Genomic DNA, 23,822 nt, shown 5'->3' with positions numbered 1-23,822 from the left:
GTTTTGACTGGATCTTGGCTAGTCCTCTCCCAAATAAATCTTCTTGAGAGTTTTAATAATTACATGAGCTTTTTAAAGTTATACCCACGAACCTTTGTTACACGAGAATCGAGAGATTTTACACTACCTTATCTCCCCAACCAAAAAAGAGCTTTTCCACGGGCTAAGCTCACGAATTGAGTAGAAATTTTACCAACTAATCTCAATAACCAAACAGAACATTTACCAGGATGAGTTCTATAACCAAACAAATATTTCCATATGTTTATCTCTAGAAAAAAAATAATTATCAAGAGAATCGCACGGTTGAATGAACCAAACAAGCAAGACACCAATACACAACTTTTCTCATAAGTAGTTTTTACTCACAAGGCACCAAGGCAACTTTTTGGTGAAAGAAAATTATCAGAAAGAGAAAGAGAAGAGGATAGTAACAAGATTAAATGAGATATAAAAAATCCGAATTCTAGTGTGATTTCAAATAAGGAGAAACCTCATTTATATAAGAGAAAATATGGTAAAAAAAAAAGGAAATAAAGTTCCCCAATCAATAAGCTAAGCCTTTGATATATTTTCAGGTGGTTTTATCAAATCAAGAGAGACTCCTCAAAGGTTTTAAGTGTGTGTGTGTGTGTGTGTGAGTGAGAGAAAGAGAGAGATTATTTAGTAGCTTAGGAGTTACTCTCCTACTTCTACAAGACTCTCGTTACTCAAATAGACATGACCAGGTGACCTTTCGCATTTCCTATCTTTCACAACTATGAAGCTTCAAGTTCTTTTTCTAGATACACTGATCATATAAGCACTTCACTAAATCTTTGAATATCTTCCAGATATGATCTCCAACTTTCACTCTAAGCTAGAAATGCCCCACCTTTTGGTAAAACTACATTCTCTATATTTTTTCTTTTTTCTACTCAGGAAAAAGTCATTTTCTTCTAAGACTCGCCTCCTACCTCCAATTGATTTTTCCACTGACTCTCCAAGTAGAACTATATCACATGCAAAAAAAAAGACAAACACCTTAGTGCTAGCTCTTGGAATTGTTCTCTAAGTATATGCAAAAAAAAAGACAAACACCTTAGTGCTAGCTATTGTTATCGGAAAATATTATGTGTCTCCACATGTGTCCTTAAATAAGTCGAGACCCCCTCACACATGTCATTTATATAGCTCCAATATAGACAATCCTAACTTTTTTCTTCTCTAAGACTTTCCATAAAATCTCTTTGGACACTCTATCACATGCCTCGTCCAAATCAATGAAAACAAAGTGGAAGTATTTTTTATCCATCCGATAATGTCCCATGACATGTCATAGTAATTAGAATACTTCTATGGTTGACCTATCATACATACAACTAAATTGATTATTAGTAACTTATGTATCTTTTCGCTGGTCCCATTCAATCATTAATTCTCTTAAATTTATGGTATGACTCATAAGTTTAACCCCTATAATTTGCACAAGTTTATAGATCTCCCTTGATCTTATATATCAGAATTAAAATGTTTATTTTCCACTAATTAAACATTTGCTTTGACCCCATAATTTCTTTAAAAATTTGTGAGCCACCCAATGCCGCATTTTTCAAGACTTTTTTACACTTTAATGGGTATGTTGTCCAACCCAACTACATTGCTATTACTCATATTTTTCAAAGCTTTTTTTTACCTCGTGTTCTTGAATTATACAATAATAGTTATATTTTTTACCCTTTTTTTTAATGTCTAGCCTCTTAAAGTCGAGTAAATATATCATATCTTTCATTTAATAAGTTGTAAAAATATTTTTCATCTATCTTTTGTATCTTTTTCTTGAATCAAAACCAATCTTCTTCATTTTTAATACACTTCACTTGATCCAAGCATTTTGCCTTGCTTTGTCTTTTATTAGCAAACCTATATATAACTTTTCTCCTTCTTAAAACCTCCTTCGAAGATCTTGGGTTGAAAAGTAATATATTTTCACTCTTCAAATGCCACCACTCGATATATTAAATCTTTAATGTTTCTTCTCTTCGCTCTCCTCTTAAATCTTACATTCGTTATCAGTACTCTTTGTTACATAATCAAATCTTCTCCATGTATGACTTTACGTCCAAACAGATTTTTTGTCATTTTTTTGAAGCAAATATAATATATTACATCAAAAACAGTTATTACAAAGGTGATCTATAGATCCAACCTATCAACAAGACCTATTACACCATCAAAAGAGCAAAATGATTTCTAAGTTTCCTATCTTGCCAACTTCTATAAACAATATTTTCTATGATGCTATTCACTATATTAATGTTTATACTATTGGTAAAGACTATACTATTTCTTCTTTTCCAAATACCATATACAATTTCAGAAAAAGCTAATCTCAAAAGGCAAGCTTTCCAGCCTTTCTTATTAGCTTCCGTAGTCACCCACTTCAATTCCTCAGCCCAAGGAAGAGGGTGATGAGCCTTGTCTATCCACTGCAAGACTTGGCACCATACCTCCTTATTATCCCTGCAATCAAAAAACAGGTGGGCAATATTTTCATCAGCTGTCTTGCATATGCTGCATACACTATCCATAATCATGTTGAATATTTTGAGCCTATCCTTAGTCGCAAGTTTCGCATGATACAACATCCAAGTAATAAAATTTGCCCTGGGTCTAGCCAAGTTTTTATGGAAAATGCTCCTCCAATCCACCAAGTTATCATTCTCATTCATGGCTGCATACATCAGATTCATCTTGAATCTATTCTGGCTCAGCATTCTGTCCCACAGTTGTTGATGTTGCTGCAGATCTTCGATAGTATCCATAATCCTCTTCACCACCCAAGAACTATTTTGACTGATATTAGCCTTCATCACATTACAGCCTTTCAAGTAATACATCTGGATCCACTTGACCCACAAATTATCAATCTTCCTGCAGAGGTTCCAAAGACATTTGATCATAGCAATTTTATTCCACATATTGAGATCCAGCAAGCCTTGACCACCCTGTGCTCTAGGCCTGCAGACAGTTCTCTAAGCCACAGGGCTCTTCCTGCCAGCAACAATACTTCCATTCTAGACAAACATCCTACAAAGACTATCCTGATGACAAACTGTGGTATTGGAACACACTGCATCCAATACTGAGTGATTGCCAAAATCACACTTTTAACAAGCAAAATTCTACCAGAATAGCTAAGGAGTCTAGATGTCAAATGAGCTATCCTATACATAATTTTATCTATCAGGGGCATATAGTGATTGATACTTAACCTCTTACTAGTGATAGGAACTCCAAGATACCTCATAGGCAGCTGCCCTTTAGTGAAACCTGTAGTCCCAATCATCTGCTCTTTGTCCACTCTGTCCATCCCACCACAAAAAACCTTGCACTTCTTTGGGTTAACCACCAGCCCTGTGGGCTCAGAGAATGGCTGAACAGTCTTAAGTAACCTCTGCACTGAAGTGACATCTCCCCTGCAAAATAAGAGAATATCATCAGCAAAGGTGAGGATGGTTAGACCAACTTTCTCACACTTTGAGTGGAAATTAAAGCCAGGATATGTTTGCATCTTCCTCAACAGTCTATCAAGATAATCCATCATGATCACAAACATCAAGGGGGAGATAGGATCCCTTTGCCTCAGCCCTCTCCTAGCCTGCATAATATCAGTGGTGTGCCCATTGATATTAAACTCATAGGAAACATTTGTAACAACAATATTGATCCAATGGGTGAACATGTGAGGCATTCCTACTTCATGCAACACTGTTTCTAAAGCATTCCAATCCACCATGTTATATGCTTTTGGTAAGCCCAGCTGTAGCATACATTTTAGTGGCCCACCTTTCCTAGTATATCCTTTCAGCAGTTCATAGGCCATCATTATATGGTTATGTATCACTTGCCCAGGAATAAATGCTGACTGATTGAGACTGACAATGCTAGGCAAAACAGTTCCCAATCTTTTGGTCATGATCTTAGAAATTATCTTATAGACAGTTGAGTAGCCTGTTATAGGTCTATAATCTCTAGCATGTTTAGCTTCACTAGTCTTGGGGATCAAAGTCACACTAGTTCTAGTAAAATTTCTAATAATCCTTCCCTATGAGAAAAATTCCTCAATGGCTGCAGTTACATCCCTGTTAACCGTATTCCAGCAAGCTTTGAAGAATTTAGAGCCATATCCATCAATCCCAGGTGATTTCAAATCTTCAATGCCTCTAAGAACCTCCTTGATCTCCTCTGTAGTGACTCTGCTGACCAGGAAGTTGCATTGATTCTTGTCCAAGTGTTTACCCCTTCTCATAACATCTATATTAATATGAGTAGTGCTTTGATTAGCTGTGCCCATCAGATTTCTATACAGACTTAAGAACTCAGTTTCAATATCCTTCTGATTAGTAATAATACTGCCATCATCCTTCTGTAGGAATTGAATGCTCTTGTTATTACCCCTGGCCTTAAGGTAGGCATGAAAATAGGAATTATTTTCATCTCCCATCTTAATCCAATCTATGTTGGTTCTTTGCATCAGATTCTTAGCCATCATTTCATTCCACTTAATAAGCTCTTCAGTGTGCTCTCTAACTTTATCCATAATGTTAGCATCCATCTGATGGGTACTTAAATCCTCATGGGCCTTCTCAAGATTAATTCTAGTATCATCAATCTTCCTCTGCAGATCAGACACAAGTCTATTAAGAGCTCTTAAGACAGGTTGCAACCTCATTAATTTCTTCCAAAGGATCTCCATAGGTTTGCCAAACATATGCCTATTCCAACTCTCCTTTACTGCATCCTGAAATCCTTCAATATCAGTCCAACTATTATTAAATCTAAAAGGTCTCTTCCTCAATCTAGGAGTACCAGGATCACTCAAATATAAAACTGCATGATCAGAGATGTGAGGAGACAAAACATTCAAATTGAGATTGCCATTGTCCTGAAACCAATCAGTGTTTTCTATGAGCCTATCAATTCTGGAATATATAGGATTAGCACTTTGTTTATTATTCCAAGTGAAATGATTTCCTTTACTATCCATTTCACAAAGCCCTGTAGCTCCCAGCATATCATTATAATCCTTATATTATGTTTCCACCACCATTTTACCACCTATCCTATCATTAGCATTAGCAACATTATTGTAATCCCCAATAGAACACCAAGGTCCCTTGTGTTGTCTCTGTAGATTAATAATGTGTTTCCATAGAATCTTCCTATGCTCCAACTGGTTCAAAGCATAGATGGCAGTCAACTAGAATTTGAACCCTCCCATCATATCATAAACCCCACAATGAATAAACTGATATGAACTACAGATATATCTGATATCCACCTTAGTATTATCCCAATGGATCCAAATTCTTCCATTATCATGTTGATCATAATTGTCAATGTAGTTACCCTTTAACTGAAGCTTGTCTCTAACAGTCTTACAGTTCTTCTTTTTAACTCTAGTCTTAATAAGGATGCTAATCTCAGCCTGAAAACTTAGGAGATGGGAGCTAATCTCCCTAATTTTACTAGCCTTATTTAGCCCCTTAATGTTCCAAGAGACTAACACGGGCCTCTATCAACAGTCACTAGGTAATCATTCATAACCCCTAGTGCCTCAAACCCGTTTAGACAATCCAAAAACTATGCAGATTCAGGGAATAGGTGATTCTTACCTTTGTCTCTCCCAACTTTGTGCACTTTTGTCCATTCTTTATCTTCATCTTGAGCAGCATTCTCAATATGATTACCCTTAGGAGTAAACACTCCTACTGTGTCTTGCTTAGGCTCCCAGGCTTCTGATCCTCTGGCTTTTTCAAAACAGGCTTCCATTTTTTGATCTGTGGCCTCTCTCCACATTGATGTCCAACTTTGGGCGCCATTCATACTCCACCACTTGCTTCATTGTCTGACCTCTGCTATGGATTGTTATCTCACCTGGAAGCTTCTTAGTAATATCCACCTCCACCAAAATGCGAGCATATGACACTCTCAATTTATGAGCAGTACATTTATCTGTCACCAAGGGAGTACCTGATGCACTTCCTATCTTGTTTAGGCTTGATGTTCCCCATAATTGGAGAGGAAGCATTGGAAGCTTGATCCAGATAGGAAGGGTTCTGAGCAGATCCTTCTTTAGATTGAATTCAGGACTCCATTCTTTGATCAAGATTGGCATTCATCTAATTGAATACGGCCCCTTCATCAGCACCAAATCCATATCCTCTGAGTTCTTGAATCTCAATATGAAATAGCCCTCATCATGATAAAATAAATCTGGTAATTGAACAAAATTCCACATCTTCTGCATAAGATTCTTGATAGCATGCATACTCAAATCCTCACCAAACACATACAAAATCAGAGCATTCTCCCAAAATTGAATTTTCGATGCAAGGTCTTCATCATTGATCTCAACTTCAATTTCGCCAGTAGTCACCATTGGTGCAACATATTCCAGTGATCTTCCTTTCGCTGGATTCCGATTGTCACTGATGACCTCAACCCATAGCCTTCGCTTCTTAGGTTAATCTTTGGTATCAGTTAGGGTTTCAGTTGTAGCTCCCTTATTGACACAATCTGATGCACTCTTCATTGAATCCATCAATTCCTCATCCTTCTTCTCCGATTTCACCTCCGGTTGGCTTTCCGGTGGCACCGAGCTTGTCGTCCCCGTCGGCACCGTCAATCTTGGCCGCCCACGAAATCGCTTCACCATCTCAGAGAAATTAAATCCAATACATACCCCACCACTCCTACATGTGACACTAAAATTTGTATTGGTAAAAAGATAGATTTATGTTTTGAAGGTTTAAAATCTAGAATTTTATATTTTTCGAAAATGAATAGTTCCTAACATAAATACATTTGTTATATATTTTCAAATTATAAAAAAAGTTGACCAAATTTTTCTTCAGAAAGTACTCACCTTGTTTTATATTTTTCTAAAAAAACTATAATTAAAATTGAGTACTTTAATTGATATAGTTTAAGGATATTTTGAGTAATTTTGATAATAGAACCTAAATAAAATTTTCCTAAAAGAAAATCATAAATTTTGTGTCGCCTCAAAGTAAAATTTCGAATAAATTATACTCTCTAAAAAAAATTCTAAAAAATTATTTAGTTAATGATATAGTTTAAGGATATTTTGAGTAATTTTGATAATAGAACCTAAATAAAATTTTCCTAAAAGAAAATCATAAATTTTGTGTCGCCTCAAAGTAAAATTTCGAATAAATTATACTCTCTAAAAAAAATTCTAAAAAATTATTTAGTTAAATTTCATTTATTTTGTGAAAATATTTCTATTTTTTTATTTTGTGTTTATTTTAACTTGTAGTAAGATGACGTGAGACAATTAAAATATGCAATTAAGATTGAGAGAAGATAAATATGAAATAAATATAATTTATTTCCAAAAATTAAAAAAAATAATTTTTTACATTTTTATTATTTCTAGAAAATACAACAATAACAAAAATTATACAAATAATTTTTTTAAAGTAAATTAGAATCCCACCCTCTCTCTTCCAAAATTGGATTTATATAGTCAATCTCTTTTGGTATTTGAAGAACTAGTAAAGGACCCGTGCGTTCGCACGGGTCACGCAAAGTCGATATAAATAATAAATAAATATATAATAATGATTAATAAATATATGTAAAAGATGCGCAAATTAAAAAGAAAAAACATTTAAAATTATAATTATTATATAAATATTAATTTAATCTAGTAAGAAATATATACTTTAGTAGAAAAAATAAATGAAATAATTAAGTAGTCATCTACCCGTGCGTTCGCATGCATCATACAATATCGTTATAAATCTACCATGCGTAGTCATCTACCCGTGCGTTCGCAAGGATTGCAATGTTATAAATAATAAATAAATATAATATATGTGATTATATTTTATATTTATTTGATTTGGTAACAGGTACCAAACTGTTTTGTCCAAATTTTATTCATTGTCACTCATACCCCTATCTTATTATAAACATTTGAAATCTTTTTCACTTATTTTAATAAAAATTTCAATATATTTAATAGATTTATTTTTTCAAAAATTTCAATTATAGGTTAATATGAAACTATAAAAAATAAAGGAAATAATTAAATAGTCATCTATCAATAGTAAATAAATATAATATAGTGAGTGTTAAAAATATAAATAAAATATATACAGATTAAGTAGCTTTGCCCCGTCGAAAAATGTATATTTTAGTAGAAAAATAAAATAATAATTAAAATTGTCTTTTAATATATATATATATATATATATATATATATATATATATATATATATATATATATATATATATATATATATATATATATATAATGAAAATAAAATGAAGATTATAAGTTTTAAAAATATTCATAAAAAAATGTAATAATTTTGTATTTTCTATAAAAGATGCAATGTTGGTGTGTCTGCCACACCCCGCGCCCCTGATTTTGCAGGGCGAGGGCAAGGTTTTACAATCCGTGTATCCAATTTTAAAAATATTTGTAACTTATTTCTGTTTATAAAAATAATTGTATCAATAGTTGACTTTTTCTTGTTTATAAAAATAATTGTAAGTTATTGCCGTTTATAAAAATAATTGTATAAACAATTGACTTTTTCCCATTTATAAAAATATTTGTAACTTATTCTCTCGTTCATAAAAATAATTGTATCAACGGTAGACTTTTCCCCGTTTATAAAAATATTTGTAACTTATTCCTGTTTATAAAAATAATTGTATTAACAGTTGACTTTTTTCGCGTTTATAAAATTATTTATAATTTATTTCCGTTTTATAAAAATAATTATATCAACTGTTGACTTTTTCTCGTTTATAAACTGTATTATAAATATAAACTGAATTAAAAGGTATTAAATTCCTTATATTCTAAATAAATAATATTTAGAATATAAGAAATTTAATACCTTTTAATTCATTATGACATTCTAATCATATTTGAAATATAAAAAATTCAATACATTTGAACCTCTTATGGATATTGCAGCTACAACATATTTAAATAGTATAATCTAATTTTTTTTAGATAAATAAAACTTTGTAAAATTATTTTTATTGTTATTTAAAATATTTTCTTGTATTTTGTTGAATAGTATTTTATTTTTGAAGCATATAAAAAACAAAATTTTCTAATTATTTTATATTTTTTATATAATGTATATTATTTTGTCAATGAATCAATAATATTATTAAAATATTTAAAAATAAAAGAAAAGTATTTGCACAACAACAGGGTGAAGATAATTGAATAAAAGTTGTTCCAATAAAATTTATAAAAATAATTTTATAATCATATATAAAAACTCAAAGCGTACGATGAGTATTCCTTTTTTCCAGGATGACCTTTTTGTTTTAGCTATATTGAATATTGTAAAATTAATTGAATCGAGTGAATTTTTCCTTTTCCCCGTGTATTACCAATAATTAACTGCACATCAATTATTACCAATAATATTTCATGTTTGAAATACTCAAAAGGTACATCTAATAATAATAAAAAGAGAATAGTGTTTAAAGGAAGTTTTTCAAAGATTTTACATTGGTAAGTGAAAGTAATAAAACAATTATAAAAAGGGAATAGTGTTTAAAGGAAGTTTTCCTTGTACGTTTGATATTTTGATTTATTATACAACAATTATAAAAATACGGTGTATTAAAGGTCTGATAGGGTTTACTTACAAATATAGTAGAATTCAAAAAGTTTGTATTTTAATGTGGGAAGAAAATTCAAAAGCCATAAAATATTGTTGAAATTAATGAATACTTACTTTGGTTAATGTAGGAAAGAAATATGAAAAGGTATAAATTTGTTGGAAGAATAATTGTGGAAATTGGTTAAACGTTAAACTGTTACGTTTTCCACTGCAAGAATAATTATGCAGGTCATGTGGAAAAATGTAAAGATCAAAATTACTTTAACAGTATCTGTCAAATAAATAAACTTTTTTAATTAATTACGTAAATTTGAAAGTATACTATTTTATAATATTAAAAGTAAATGCCTTTTATACAACAAACTAAAATTGAATTATAATTAAAAGTAAATGCCTTTTAACATAATTAACATATTAATAAATTTATTTTCTTATATAATGGTAAAATAAAAAAATTGAATGTATAATTAAAATCTTTAATAACTACAACAACCTAATAACAAAAAAATCGGAATAATTAAAACCTATTTTTATTTTTGGTCTTCCTTAATGTTAAAAACCTATTAAAAGATAGATTATAGAATATATTTTTATATTATTATTATTATTATTAACAAACATTTATCACAAAAAAAAGATGATAATTATCACTAACAGAAATTTATCACATAACACACATTTATATCAAAGAAAATCAAGGAAAATGATGGATCATAATACATTGTTTGATGAGTAGTGTGAGTTTGCTTCAATGCCATAGTTGCAATCTATTTATGATTGACCAAAATGCTACACAAAAATATGGATGAAAGTGTTTAATGGAAAGATTAATAAGAATAGATAAATGTAATATAGAATGACCTATTTTAAATGTATTGAAAAAAATAAACTAACCATTGCAAAGAGAAACAAAATGAAATTATTAAGATTCTATAATGATACATTAGGAAATATAGAAAATAAATTAAAGCAGTCTCATAAATGATAAAAATATTTTTTAAATGGAGATAAAGGCCAAATTCTCATAATGTTCCAGTCATTCAATTCTCGGTTAGTACCATAACCTGATACATGAGCTGTTTAAATTAGAAAATCACAAATTTATATTTTATTAATCATAGAAATATACATTAGAAATTTAGAACTGGCCAACAATTTCAGTATTGAAAACGAATCTATTACTATAATAACAATTTTTTTTACCTCTTTCAAATTAAGTGAATTATAACCTATAAGTATTTGCAAATTTATGATTTATAAAAAACATATCTCAAAAGAGAAAGAAGATTTGAGTTTGTTACATAAAAGAAAACAAATCCAATTTCATAACTGCAAACAAAAGAATAACAAAAAAGTTTTACCTTTAAAATTTAAAATTTGATCCGATTGTATGACAGCTAAAAAAACTGAAACGAATCAATTTGAGAATTCGTGAATGTATGATTTTTCAGCATAAATATCAAATTGGTTCAGTAAAAAATTTCATGGATTAATAAAAGAAAAAAAACGATTAATGGAGAAAGATAATAAATGTAGCTGGAAAACGATTTTGTATGAAGGAAATCATCGTACAATAACTTTTCTCTAATCTGCAGGCAAAAAGAAAATGTAAGTTTTCAAAATTTTTCTCAGAACAATTGATACACTTTAGGGATGAATGAATTCTTTGTAGTGCTCATTCTGTTTTATAAAGGAAGATAAATGCATCAATTGTTGCAGCCACCGCCAGATGACAGGAACAGTTGTTTTACTCACCTTCTAAAGAAACTACATGATAACAAAAGTACAACTCAAAATTCATAACATCTTGAAAATAAGTCTTCAAGGAAGATAAATGCATCAATTGTTGCAGCCACCGCCAGATGATTCGCTTGCGTCTGACAAAAGTAATGATTCGCTTGCAGCCACCCCCATCAACCGAATGAAATAACAAAAGTAAAATACTTGGTTAAAATATTCAAAATTATAGTTTTTTTTTGTAAGCCAAACTTGTATTATTAAAATTAAAAATTACAAAATCTGTAGCTAAATGTGTCAAACTAAGACAAAACAACAATGACAGAAAAACACAAAGAAATGCAAAACATATATAATAGACATCAAGGGGATTATGGGATACCTCCGGCAATCTATTATTTTCCATTATATAGCCTCTTTGATCCACTCTCAATCAATAATAAACACATTTTTTTGAAATTTCAAGTTCTAACAATGGTCCGATCTGTCTCACGAACCAACAGCGCGCCTCCGTCTTCATTGCGCCTCCGTTCGTCGATTTCGGCACCGTCATAGCACCTCCATGTGGTCGTATTTTCATTGGATCTACTCAACCATCACCGTGGAAACAACTGTAACATCATTATAATGCTCCTGAATATCAAAAAAAAAAAGAAAGAAAAAACACTGTATAATGGAAACAGTGTGACCTTATCATTGTTTCAACGATAGAATCTTACCTTAGTAGAATGGAAGATGAATCAATTGTTTGCTTGTGTGATTGTTGAGAGCAGAATTGCATATGCCGATTTTTATTGTTGAGTTTTAGGGTTATGGCTGGAAAACGTAAAGGTACAAAGGGTTTTGGATGTTGCTGATTAGTTGTATTGGAAACGTGAATTTGTAGGCATGCAGTCTTGGAATGCATGGAGTGTGTATGGGAAGCCGTAAAAAAATCACATGGAAACCTAAGAGGAGAAGCATGGAGGTTGTTTTACTGTATTCCAAGGAATTTTGCACAATTCCAAGGAAGTTTTACACGTTAGTAATGATGGAAAAATATAAAAGGGTTAATGAAAGGATTAATGAAAGGTTTAGAAATAATTATAATATTTATTTATTAATTTAAATATTAAGGAAAATGCAATTACTTTTATGTCCCCGTTTATCACTCTCTAAAATGGTGATTAGAGGGATAATTAAAGGATTTACTATGTCTTCTACTTTATTATATTAAAAGTAGATTAGTGACCATTCAATCAAAATTTAATTATTTAAAAAATTATAAATTTAATTTTATCATAATTTAAAATTTATTAATTTTTTTCATTACCATTCAATTTTGATATCAAGTGGTTTCAGTCTCTTCCAATCATAACTGTGGAGATAAACTCTTATCTTCCCTATCAAGTTACTGCTTAAATCAAAATGGTGTGATCTTGATCTAACCGCCATTTAATACCATGTTGGTAAACTGCATCCCTCTCATTCACCAGTATTTATTTCTAGTGATAAAAACGAAAGCAAAGTGTTTACTTTCCTTCTACTCAAAACATGTATGAAAATGGAAGCAAAAGCTACATCTATTGCTCTCCGAAAATCTATTCCTCCTAACACGTTCAAATCTCACTTTCCATCCTTTTCACTATAACATCACACACAATCTCTAGAACTCTCTTTCTAACTCACATAAATATATCTTCCAAAAGCTACACAAACAACAAGATTCATTCAACAAAGAAGAACAAAAACATGAATTCCAAATGGATCTTTTTTCTACTAACCATTTCAACAATGTTTGTAATAGGAACAACACAATCAGTATCATCAGAGAAACCATTGGTGAAAACAGTTAGGGGAAAAAAACTATGTGACAGAGGGTGGGAATGTAAGGGTTGGTCAGTGTATTGTTGCAATGAGACTATCTCTGATTATCTTCAAACGTATCAGTTTGAGAATTTGTTCTCAAAGAGGAATGATCCAACGGCGCATGCGGTTGGATTTTGGGATTATCGTTCTTTTATTACTGCTGCTGCACTTTATCAGCCTCTTGGGTTTGGTACCTCTGGTGGAAAACATGGTGGACAGAAAGAAGTTGCTGCTTTTCTTGGTCATGTTGGAAGCAAAACCTCTTGTAAGTCACAATTCAATTCTTGTTTGTTTATGGTTTGACTGTAAGAGTCGTCTTTGAGAGCGTATAAGACGGATTACTGCATAGATATAAAATTTGTCACAGTTAAACCATAGCTAAATATGATATCGTAAAATGGTTAAATAAGATTTCTATTTATTTTGGCACAGTTAAACTACAGCTAACTTAAACCGAGTCTCCAAAAATTTGAGATGGCTCTAGTTTCACATTAATTTGTATAACATGATGAATTGTATGGTAATATTTTCTCGAAATATATATTTTTTCAGGTGGTTATGGTGTAGCTACTGGAGGACCCATGGCATGGGGATTATGCTATAATAAGGAGTTGAGTCCTGATCAATTTTATTGTGATGACTACTACAAGTTAACCTATCCATGTAGTCCTGGCGCAGCATACTATGGCCGCGGCGCCATACCAATTTACTGGTAAGCAGTTTCTCTAACACCGACACCTCTAAACAAAGACATGTTTGGTATCTGACATATTAGCAGTGTGTGACACCAGTACATGTGATTATCTTCAATTCATTCATTTTTTTATATTATTAGTAATAGTCAACGTTGTGTGTATGGTTTGTGGAGAAAAACTTGCATGGATAAGCACATAAATCATTAGTGTTAGGAACAACCAATAAAAAAAGAGAAATTTTTAAATTTATTTAAAATTTAACTTCTTTTTTAATTGGATTCATGGGGTGGTTGTGATTGAGTAGGAGAGAGAAAAAATATATATTTGTTTTTTAATTAATAAAAATTTATGATTGGTTGTTTGTAAAGCCACTTGTTATGTTTGTGTTCATGTAAGTATTTTTCTGGTTTGTGTTGGTACTGTTGATCCGACTAATATTCGTAGAAACATAATTCTTTGTGTGATCTTTCATGATAGGAATTACAACTATGGAAAAATTGGGGAAGCCTTAAAGGTGGATCTATTAAACCATCCAGAATACATAGAACAAAATGCAACATTGGCATTCCAAGCAGCACTATGGAAATGGATGACACCACCTGAAAAGCACATACCATCAGCCCATGATGTTTTTGTTGGAAACTGGAAACCAACAAAAAATGACACTTTGTCCAAAAGGGTACCTGGATTTGGTGCCACAATCAATGTTCTATATGGTGATCAAGTTTGTGGCCAAGGTTCTGATAATGATGGAATGAATAACATAATTTCTCATTATCTTTATTACCTTGATTTGTTGGGAGTTGGTAGAGAAGAGGCAGGGCCTAATGAAGTTCTCTCTTGTGCTGAACAAGCTGCTTTTAAACCCTCTGGACCTCCTTCTTCTTCAACAACTTGAAGAGATTTTTTACTCATTCTTGGTTGGTTGTTCTTGAATCATGCAAAATATAATGTGTATAGATTATTATGATGCTATGTATTTTGGTTTTTATAATCACTATATGATTTGAATATATTTTTGGAACAATGTATGTATGAACTGAATAATTCAGCATTAAGAATTGTCTCAACAATTTTGTTGATATTTGTGTGATTTGTATTTCACTAATTAAAATGACTCAGAGTTGGATTCAAATAATCTAATTTTCAGTTATCTTTGTATAACACAATTAAATCAAATGAATTTTGTACAAGCAACAAATCAGACTAATAACTATTTTGGATCGTTTTAAAAAACTTATTCAAATTAGCTTTATATTTGAGTAATTGTTTAAAATTTTAATAAAAAAAAGTTATAGTTAAAAAATAAAATATTTAAAATAATATTTTATTTTTTAATATTTAAATTTATTTTTAAGTTAAAGTTTTTTTTTTAATTTTTTGTATAAAAAAATTTAAACAAAAATCTATATACTAAAAAAAATAATTAAAAAAAAATACAGAAACATGCATTACCAATCGTATAATGATTTTAGAGTTTCTAATATAAATACTAAAATCCGAATCATTTTCGTTATAATATGGATTTTCTTAACTCCAATAAAAATTTATTTTGCTATTGTTGAGTTTCTTACAATATTAACATTGCAAATTAATCTTGTAATATATACTATCTAATAAAAGAAAAGACGTTGAAAAGACGTTGCTGATATGTCATACTTGAGGGCATTTCACATACACAAGAAGTTGGAAAGACACTTTCAATTTTAAATTCTTCTCTTTATTGTTTTGCCCATAACTTCTCTCTTGCTTCAATGGACATTTCACTCTTCTCAATACATTGAGTAGTGAAAAGTCACATTGAGAGTTGGAGTGAGAATTTTGCAATCTTAAAATTTAATTCTTCCTACATTATCACTCACCTTCTTCGAAAAAGTTAAACAGACTAAGCTTCCATACTTGTCTCACCCTACCCGCTGCCAAACACACTCATTGGATATGTTCGTACCGTCGTTACTGCCAAAAATATCAGTTAGTTGAATTGTTGTTCTTTGATTCTCTCATTTTCTTTGTTTTAAATGTTTTTCAATCTTTTTTGGAAAACCCATGGATGTTGTTGCGTGTGTGTTGAATGTTGTTGAAAGTTGAAATTTGTTTAATCTCTGATAGTCTTTTGTTGTTGCCATGAGTGTTGTTCAATGATTGATAGTGTTTGATAGTTGCCATGGAGCACTCATTGCATTTAACTGTATGAAAAATTTATGTAGTTTTGTACTCTGATCGGTCATGTATGTTATTCAATCTCTTGTTAATAGTTTCAAAAAAAAAATGATGGCCGAATAAGTCACGCCCGATGTTTGGAAGGCAAACCAGAGTTAAGATACGGTATGTCAAAAATTGCTCACCGAAAGACAGTGGGTCAACTGGGTAAAACACAATGAAGTTTTTGTCTCTCAGTAGGCTTTGATACCATGTTAAAATACGAGAGATTAAGAGACATTTGAATAAATCGTGTGTTTATGAAAAACACCACGGAGACTTTATTATATATATATATATATATATAGAGATTACAATTAATTACATGATATAGTTGATATTCAATACACAAATATTCTTAACACTATATATTTACAAATACAAATATATGCTTTAGAAAGCCTGAGTCTGACCTACGGTAAACTTAAAAGGTCTGAGTTTGATCTATGGCCTATTATAGACTCTCTTTTTTGGCCTGATTTGACCTTTTTAAAAGTCTGGCCCGGCCTGAAAGCCCATTTAAAAGCCTGTTTTTCATTAAGATTTCCAATTAATCCATATTACTTAATAAGCCTTCTAGGCCAATTTATTTAGTCTTTGTTCTTTTATATATATATATATATATATATATATATATATATATATATATATATATATATATATATATATATATATATATATATATATATCGATCTATTTAGCCTATTTTAATATATATAAAAATATAAATCGACCTATAAGTCTTCATAAATTTTTTTAATAACTCAAGCTTGAACTATTAATTAAATAGACTTTTGTTAAATAGGTCTAACCTAGGCTTAAATAGGCTAGACTATATGCGGTTGAGGAATGAGTTTAACCCAACTTCAAATTTATTACTTTTTATAATTATCACCATTATAGTATTGCTCAAAAACATTATTTATTAGCATTCACCTACAATTACTAATAGTCTAGAAAATTAAATAAATTTTATTAATTTAACAAAATTTTTTTAACTTACAAAAATGTGGGACTTGAATTCTCTCCTTCCCTCTCCATCCTCTCTATCTCTCTTAATTTCACTCTCACTCATCATTAAAAAAACAAAATATAATCAAGAGAGAGAATGAAATTAAGAGAGATAGAGAGGATGGAGAGAGAAGGAGAGAAAAATGAAGGAGATGATCCAAAGTGAAAAATGTGAGATAATAACAAAATTATTCTTTAACTTATAAAAATATGAGATATAAACAAAATTATCGAACCAACTTTTTCATTATCAAATCTGTAAAACTATTTTAGAAAACTAGTAACAAACCCGTGCGTCTGCACGGGTTCTGGTACGGGACGCGCATTTGTTTTAAATTTTTACTTTTTAATAGAAAAATATCTGATACCCGTTAAAAAATAATAATTGAATATATAGAAAAATGTTTGGTACATGTGAAAAATAATAATTAAATGTATAGAAAAATGTCTGGTCACGTGAAAAAATAATAATTGAATGTATAAAAAAATATCTGATACCCGTGAAAAAATAATAATTAAATATTTTAATTAATCAATAACTTTATGTTTTCATTAATGTTCAATATTCTGATCAGTAATTTGACAGTCCCGTTAATATTCAATATTTTGAACAGTCACTTCACGTTCCCGTTGTAATTATTTTAATTTGATATTAATAAAAAAAATTAAAATTATCATTTTAGTAAAATACTATTTTCAACATCGAAATCATCATTTTTAAATATATGTAATTATAGGTAAATAAATTATTATTTCATATTTCCTTCATGATAATAAATTTTGTCAAAAATCTCATTTTTGTTTATCAAAAAATAAATATAGACAAACAACTATTAAGTATTTAGTAACACTATTAAGTATGAAAAAAGCTTTATAGGTTTTGGAAGATATCTCAAATGATTATAAAGTCTAATAAATTTCAACAAAATGCAAGATATATAATTCATTAATAAAGACGTATAGTATATTTTTGATGTAATTCAAATGATTATAGTAAATCTTCATAATACATATTTGACTTTTGGATACAAAGTCATTGTGTATAAAGTCATAATTTTTGTTTCCAACCACAACCAAAATAAATCAAATAACCATGTATATCATTAATCAGTATAGACCATTTAAACACGTTGTTGTCCACTACACTCGTTTACATCTAATAATCTACAATCCTGATGGTCGTAACCTGGTTCAGCTTCAGTTATTGCAGTTGCAGGCCAAATGTTTTTTATTATAGGATTCACTCACTGGTTACCAAAGTGCAGGATTCAAGGACCTAAGGCAAGTAAATGTAAAATTTTATATTAAGCGTAATTTCAAAAAATAATGACAAAAAGAAGCATAAATTCTAACAGTAGTCATTGGCTCAGACACCGACATCGATACGACACTGCGCACCGACAACAGCAACCAAGCAAAATAGTAAAATGTAAGTCAAAATTGACCGATGCTTACACTTTCAAGGACTAATTCACATATTTACTTCAACGAAATTGCATAAACTATATATCCGAAACAAACAACTTCAATTAATATACCTGCTACATTTTTGACAGAATCCTTACTGCTTACCTCCAACAAAAACAACAGAAGTTTTCGAATGTTTTTCGCAAACTCTATGTTGCTTATGATACTCTCTACAATCACTAAGATCCGTGTTGCATCCATCAACCGAGAAAATCATATTCTGTAATCGATTCTGCACCCGCGATCTTTTTGACGATCCAGAAAACGACGACATGCCTTTCGAATCATCATGCTTTCTTCTAGTAGTATCCCGAACTGATTTTTCCAATGAATAAGAAGCCTCACGATGTATGAAATGCTTCCTAAAATTTTTAAATATCATTTATCATAAAAATACATACAATAGCCTATTTATCATTTACATGCTTATGATCTCCCTGAGAAAGAAGTTGTTCCATGAATTTTCTAGAATGTTTTACAATTTATTGATTGGTTTCACAACTTGAACTTGCGAGAACACAAAATTTCGATTCATACCTGCACTATCCCCATCCATCTTATCTACTTCAAGTCCACTCCGAATGACAAATCATTTACGTGATGAACATAAGGATGTGTGTCTACTAATCTGGTTTTCACATGTAGCAAAATAATTTGGTTGAACACGACTCAGAAAATTACTCAGACAAGCAACTAAGTGAGTATGTTGATCTGGTTTTCACCATTGTTGAAATGTCAAACCATTCACGATCTACAGAGAGTAACATTGAAGCTTTGGCACAGATAATCCCTCCAAAAAGTGAAAGGGAACTTGTTGGATCAGAAGTGCTGCTCAAATGCTTGATTGAATTCATTGAAATTGTATGTGTATTGCCGTCACAGTGCACAACAGACCACTCATCATCTCTGTTGTAGTGCACGACAGACCAATCATCATCATTGAATCCATTAACAGCATCGTTGAATCCTCTGCAGATTAAATTTTATCATAATCACTAAGTGTATCGATAAACTATGACAAATGTAAGGAAATCTTGGCAGAACTTGAAAATAAACAGCTGCATTAAAACATGTTATACTTGTAAGAAACAGGTGAATCTAAGTAATAAATAGGAGAAAAGTATAACCCACACTAACCTATAATTTCAATAATATCCAGGCTGGTGTTTGATGCATTAAGCTGGGATATAACTTGAGAACCAACAACATTTGCAAACATTGTTGCAGATTCTCGGTGCTCCTCAGTAAGACCAACAGATAATATATCATCCACTCTCTTCTGCAAGATTTATAAGTACATACTGTAAAAAGATTGAGGGAATGAGCAGTTGGGAGAAGCAAACATGTCTGAATAACTTGTTTGCTACATTGACACTTTGAAACATTAAGCAACCTATAATATACACAGTTAAACATTGGTTCGTTCGACGATGTTACTGACTCGTGTATATCCAATATAATTGAAGATGCTCTCATACTTATTTGTAAATATTTGAATTTTTGATAATGCTCCCAACTTTAGTAATTCAAGAGTACCGTGTAGTAACGCTTTTGAAATAAACCGGCATCCATGAGAGGAGAACTAAGTAACCCTACAACATTTCTTTTTGTTCTGCTTTACATAAGTTAAACTTAACAAAAGAAATTATAATGGTTAGCTATAGAAAAATAAAATGCTGCAAGTAAGTAATTACAAGTGTTTTAATAATGTCATAGTCTGAAGATAATCATGCAGCTTTCCACTGATGTTGTAGTCCCAAGATCCTGTAAGAACTTTACCAATATTATAGAACCGGTTGGTTTTAGTTTCCAATCCTTAATAGAACCGGTTGGTTTTGGTTTCCACTCCTTAGTAGAACCAACTCGTGATCATTAATGGTCAGCATGAAAAAATTACTGCAGACACACTTAATAACATATCTGGACAAATTTATACAAAATCTTAAAATTCAGAACAATATTATAATAAGTGAAAGGCACATAAATACATTCAATATAGATGTTTATGAAAAAGCCTTATTGATCAATTAATAACTAACATAATAGATACATACTAAGCATGATGCCAAGTGCTACTAAGATCCTTTCTTTACAAAACTATCTACAATTCTCTCAAATTTTCCATATTTTCTGCACCCGTTAAGAATCATTCATTCATGTTATCAAGCTAAATTACAAAAAATAAGAAAGCTGGGAAGATAGAAAAATATTTTCAAAACACTTTTCCATTAACTCACAAGGTATCCATAAAACTCATTCTTCATTCACCGTGCATTGATATCCATTTTTCCAAGAATTGTGGCAACAACACCAGAGTGACCTACAAGTAATTAATTTTATGTATGTTAAATTTCTTTCTCATCACAATTTCAAGATAGGACTACATTCATGTTTGATAGAGTTGGAAAACTCAATGTAACAAATTGATGCTCAAACTTACCTGATTCATTGCAACATATTGAATCAAGTAGCACCATCCAATACATGTAGTGCCAACCCTGGAAAGAATAGGTCCATTACAAAGAATGGTTTGTTAAAATCAACAACAACAATCATTAAAAAATAGTTAATAACTAAACCAATAATCAAAGCACATGAATGGTTAATAACAAAACCTAAAAGTTCAAAATCTACACACGAAATAATCACATAAAGCAGTTTGAGCCTCAGGAGATAGGATATTATAGAGAATAAACATTACTTACATCAATAGGAACCAAATTTTGTTGTACCTTGAAGAATCAAGATCTACTCACTCAATACCTATTTGGTCTTCCCACAGCTACACAGTCATTTTTTTCACCAAAGCAATTCCGATCCGGTTCAATTTTCTGAGTTTCAACTTGTAGTGTCAAAAGGTTACCATCAGTTTCCGACTTCCTTTTTAGGTCACGAAGGCGCCGCACGTGCCATCGGAAATCGCACCGCCATCGAATCTTCCCATCCCGCGTGAGCCCACATCACCAAACCTAAAACAACAAATACTAAATCAAAAACAAAATCGAAGTCATTCGAAACTCAATATTGAACATGAACGGTAAACATGAGTAAAAAAGAAAGAACAAAGAATCAGGAGAAGTTTCGTGAGAGAGAAAAGAGGAAAATATTTTAGAGATTTTTGACAGGAGAGAGGGGAAAGAATAGTTCACAAAGTGGATATGGAATTAGAAATGAGAAACCCTAAAAGTTAAAGCAGTCAAATTCAAAATTTGAAATCCCAAAAATTAGAAATGAGAAACGAAAAGTAGAAGAAGACGTGGAGGTATGTCACAGAATCAAAATGAAAGGAAGTTGTTAAAGCTATCCACGTGGAGCATTATTAAGGCAGCAGGGCATTTTGGTATTTTCCAGAGCATTAAATTTATGGCAACAACACCAGAGTGACCTACAAGTAATTAATTTTATGTATGTTAAATTTCTTTCTCATCACAATTTCAAGATAGGACTACATTCATGTTTGATAGAGTTGGAAAACTCAATGTAACAAATTGATGCTCAAACTTACCTGATTCATTGCAACATATTGAATCAAGTAGCACCATCCAATACATGTAGTGCCAACCCTGGAAAGAATAGGTCCATTACAAAGAATGGTTTGTTAAAATCAACAACAACAATCATTAAAAAATAGTTAATAACTAAACCAATAATCAAAGCACATGAATGGTTAATAACAAAACCTAAAAGTTCAAAATCTACACACGAAATAATCACATAAAGCAGTTTGAGCCTCAGGAGATAGGATATTATAGAGAATAAACATTACTTACATCAATAGGAACCAAATTTTGTTGTACCTTGAAGAATCAAGATCTACTCACTCAATACCTATCTGGTCTTCCCACAGCTACACAGTCATTTTTTTCACCAAAGCAATTCCGATCCGGTTCAATTTTGTGAGTTTCAACTTGTAGTGTCAAAAGGTTACCATCAGTTTCCGACTTCCTTTTTAGGTCACGAAGGCGCCGCACGTGCCATCGGAAATCGCACCGCCATCGAATCTTCCCATCCCGCGTGAGCCCACATCACCAAACCTAAAACAACAAATACTAAATCAAAAACAAAATCGAAGTCATTCGAAACTCAATATCGAACATGAACGGTAAACATGAGTAAAAAAGAAAGAACAAAGAATCAGGAGAAGTTTCGTGCGAGAGAAAAGAGGAAAATATTTTAGAGATTTTTGACAGGAGAGAGGGGAAAGAATAGTTCAAAAAGTGGATATGGAATTAGAAATGAGAAACCCTAAAAGTTAAAGCAGTCAAATTCAAAATTTGAAATCCCAAAAATTAGAAATGAGAAACGAAAAGTAGAAGAAGACGTGGAGGTATGTCACAGAATCAAAATGAAAGGAAGTTGTTAAAGCTATCCACGTGGAGCATTATTAAGGCAGCAGGGCATTTTGGTATTTTCCAGAGCATTAAATTTATGGCAACAACACCAGAGTGACCTACAAGTAATTAATTTTATGTATGTTAAATTTCTTTCTCATCACAATTTCAAGATAGGACTACATTCATGTTTGATAGAGTTGGAAAACTCAATGTAACAAATTGATGCTCAAACTTACCTGATTCATTGCAACATATTGAATCAAGTAGCACCATCCAATACATGTAGTGCCAACCCTGGAAAGAATAGGTCCATTACAAAGAATGGTTTGTTAAAATCAACAACAACAATCATTAAAAAATAGTTAATAACTAAACCAATAATCAAAGCACATGAATGGTTAATAACAAAACCTAAAAGTTCAAAATCTACACACGAAATAATCACATAAAGCAGTTTGAGCCTCAGGAGATAGGATATTATAGAGAATAAACATTACTTACATCAATAGGAACCAAATTTTGTTGTACCTTGAAGAATCAAGATCTACTCACTCAATACCTATCTGGTCTTCCCACAGCTACACAGTCATTTTTTTCACCAAAGCAATTCCGATCCGGTTCAATTTTCCGAGTTTCAACTTGTAGTGTCAAAAGGTTACCATCAGTTTCCGACTTCCTTTTTAGGTCACGAAGGCGCCGCACGTGCCATCGGAAATCGCACCGCCATCGAATCTTCCCATCCCGCGTGAGCCCACATCACCAAACCTAAAACAACAAATACTAAATCAAAAACAAAATCGAAGTCATTCGAAACTCAATATCGAACATGAACGGTAAACATGAGTAAAAAAGAAAGAACAAAG

General features: G+C 31.3%; 2 protein-coding genes across 2 annotated transcripts; one reads left to right on the top strand and one right to left on the bottom strand.

Annotated features, from left to right (window-relative positions):
- Positions 1-2,204: 2,204 nt before the first annotated feature.
- On the bottom strand, positions 2,205-3,958 carry LOC131597923 (uncharacterized). The gene is made up of 2 exons (XM_058870582.1): positions 3,009-3,958; positions 2,205-2,913 (listed from the first exon to the last, which is right to left on the bottom strand). Exons 1-2 carry the CDS (start codon positions 3,956-3,958, stop codon positions 2,205-2,207), a joined length of 1,659 nt encoding a protein of 552 aa, XP_058726565.1.
- Positions 3,959-12,988: 9,030 nt separating this feature from the next.
- Positions 12,989-15,032, top strand: LOC131599723 (chitinase-like protein 2). The gene is made up of 3 exons (XM_058871995.1): positions 12,989-13,518; positions 13,806-13,965; positions 14,426-15,032. Exons 1-3 carry the CDS (start codon positions 13,137-13,139, stop codon positions 14,844-14,846), a joined length of 963 nt encoding a protein of 320 aa, XP_058727978.1. The 5' UTR covers positions 12,989-13,136; the 3' UTR covers positions 14,847-15,032.
- The last annotated feature ends 8,790 nt before the right edge of the window (positions 15,033-23,822 follow it).

This window comes from Vicia villosa, linkage group LG4, assembly GCF_029867415.1.
Source record: "Vicia villosa cultivar HV-30 ecotype Madison, WI linkage group LG4, Vvil1.0, whole genome shotgun sequence".
NCBI classification, from domain to species: domain Eukaryota; kingdom Viridiplantae; phylum Streptophyta; class Magnoliopsida; order Fabales; family Fabaceae; genus Vicia; species Vicia villosa.
This window is presented reverse-complemented; position numbering and strand designations above follow the sequence as displayed.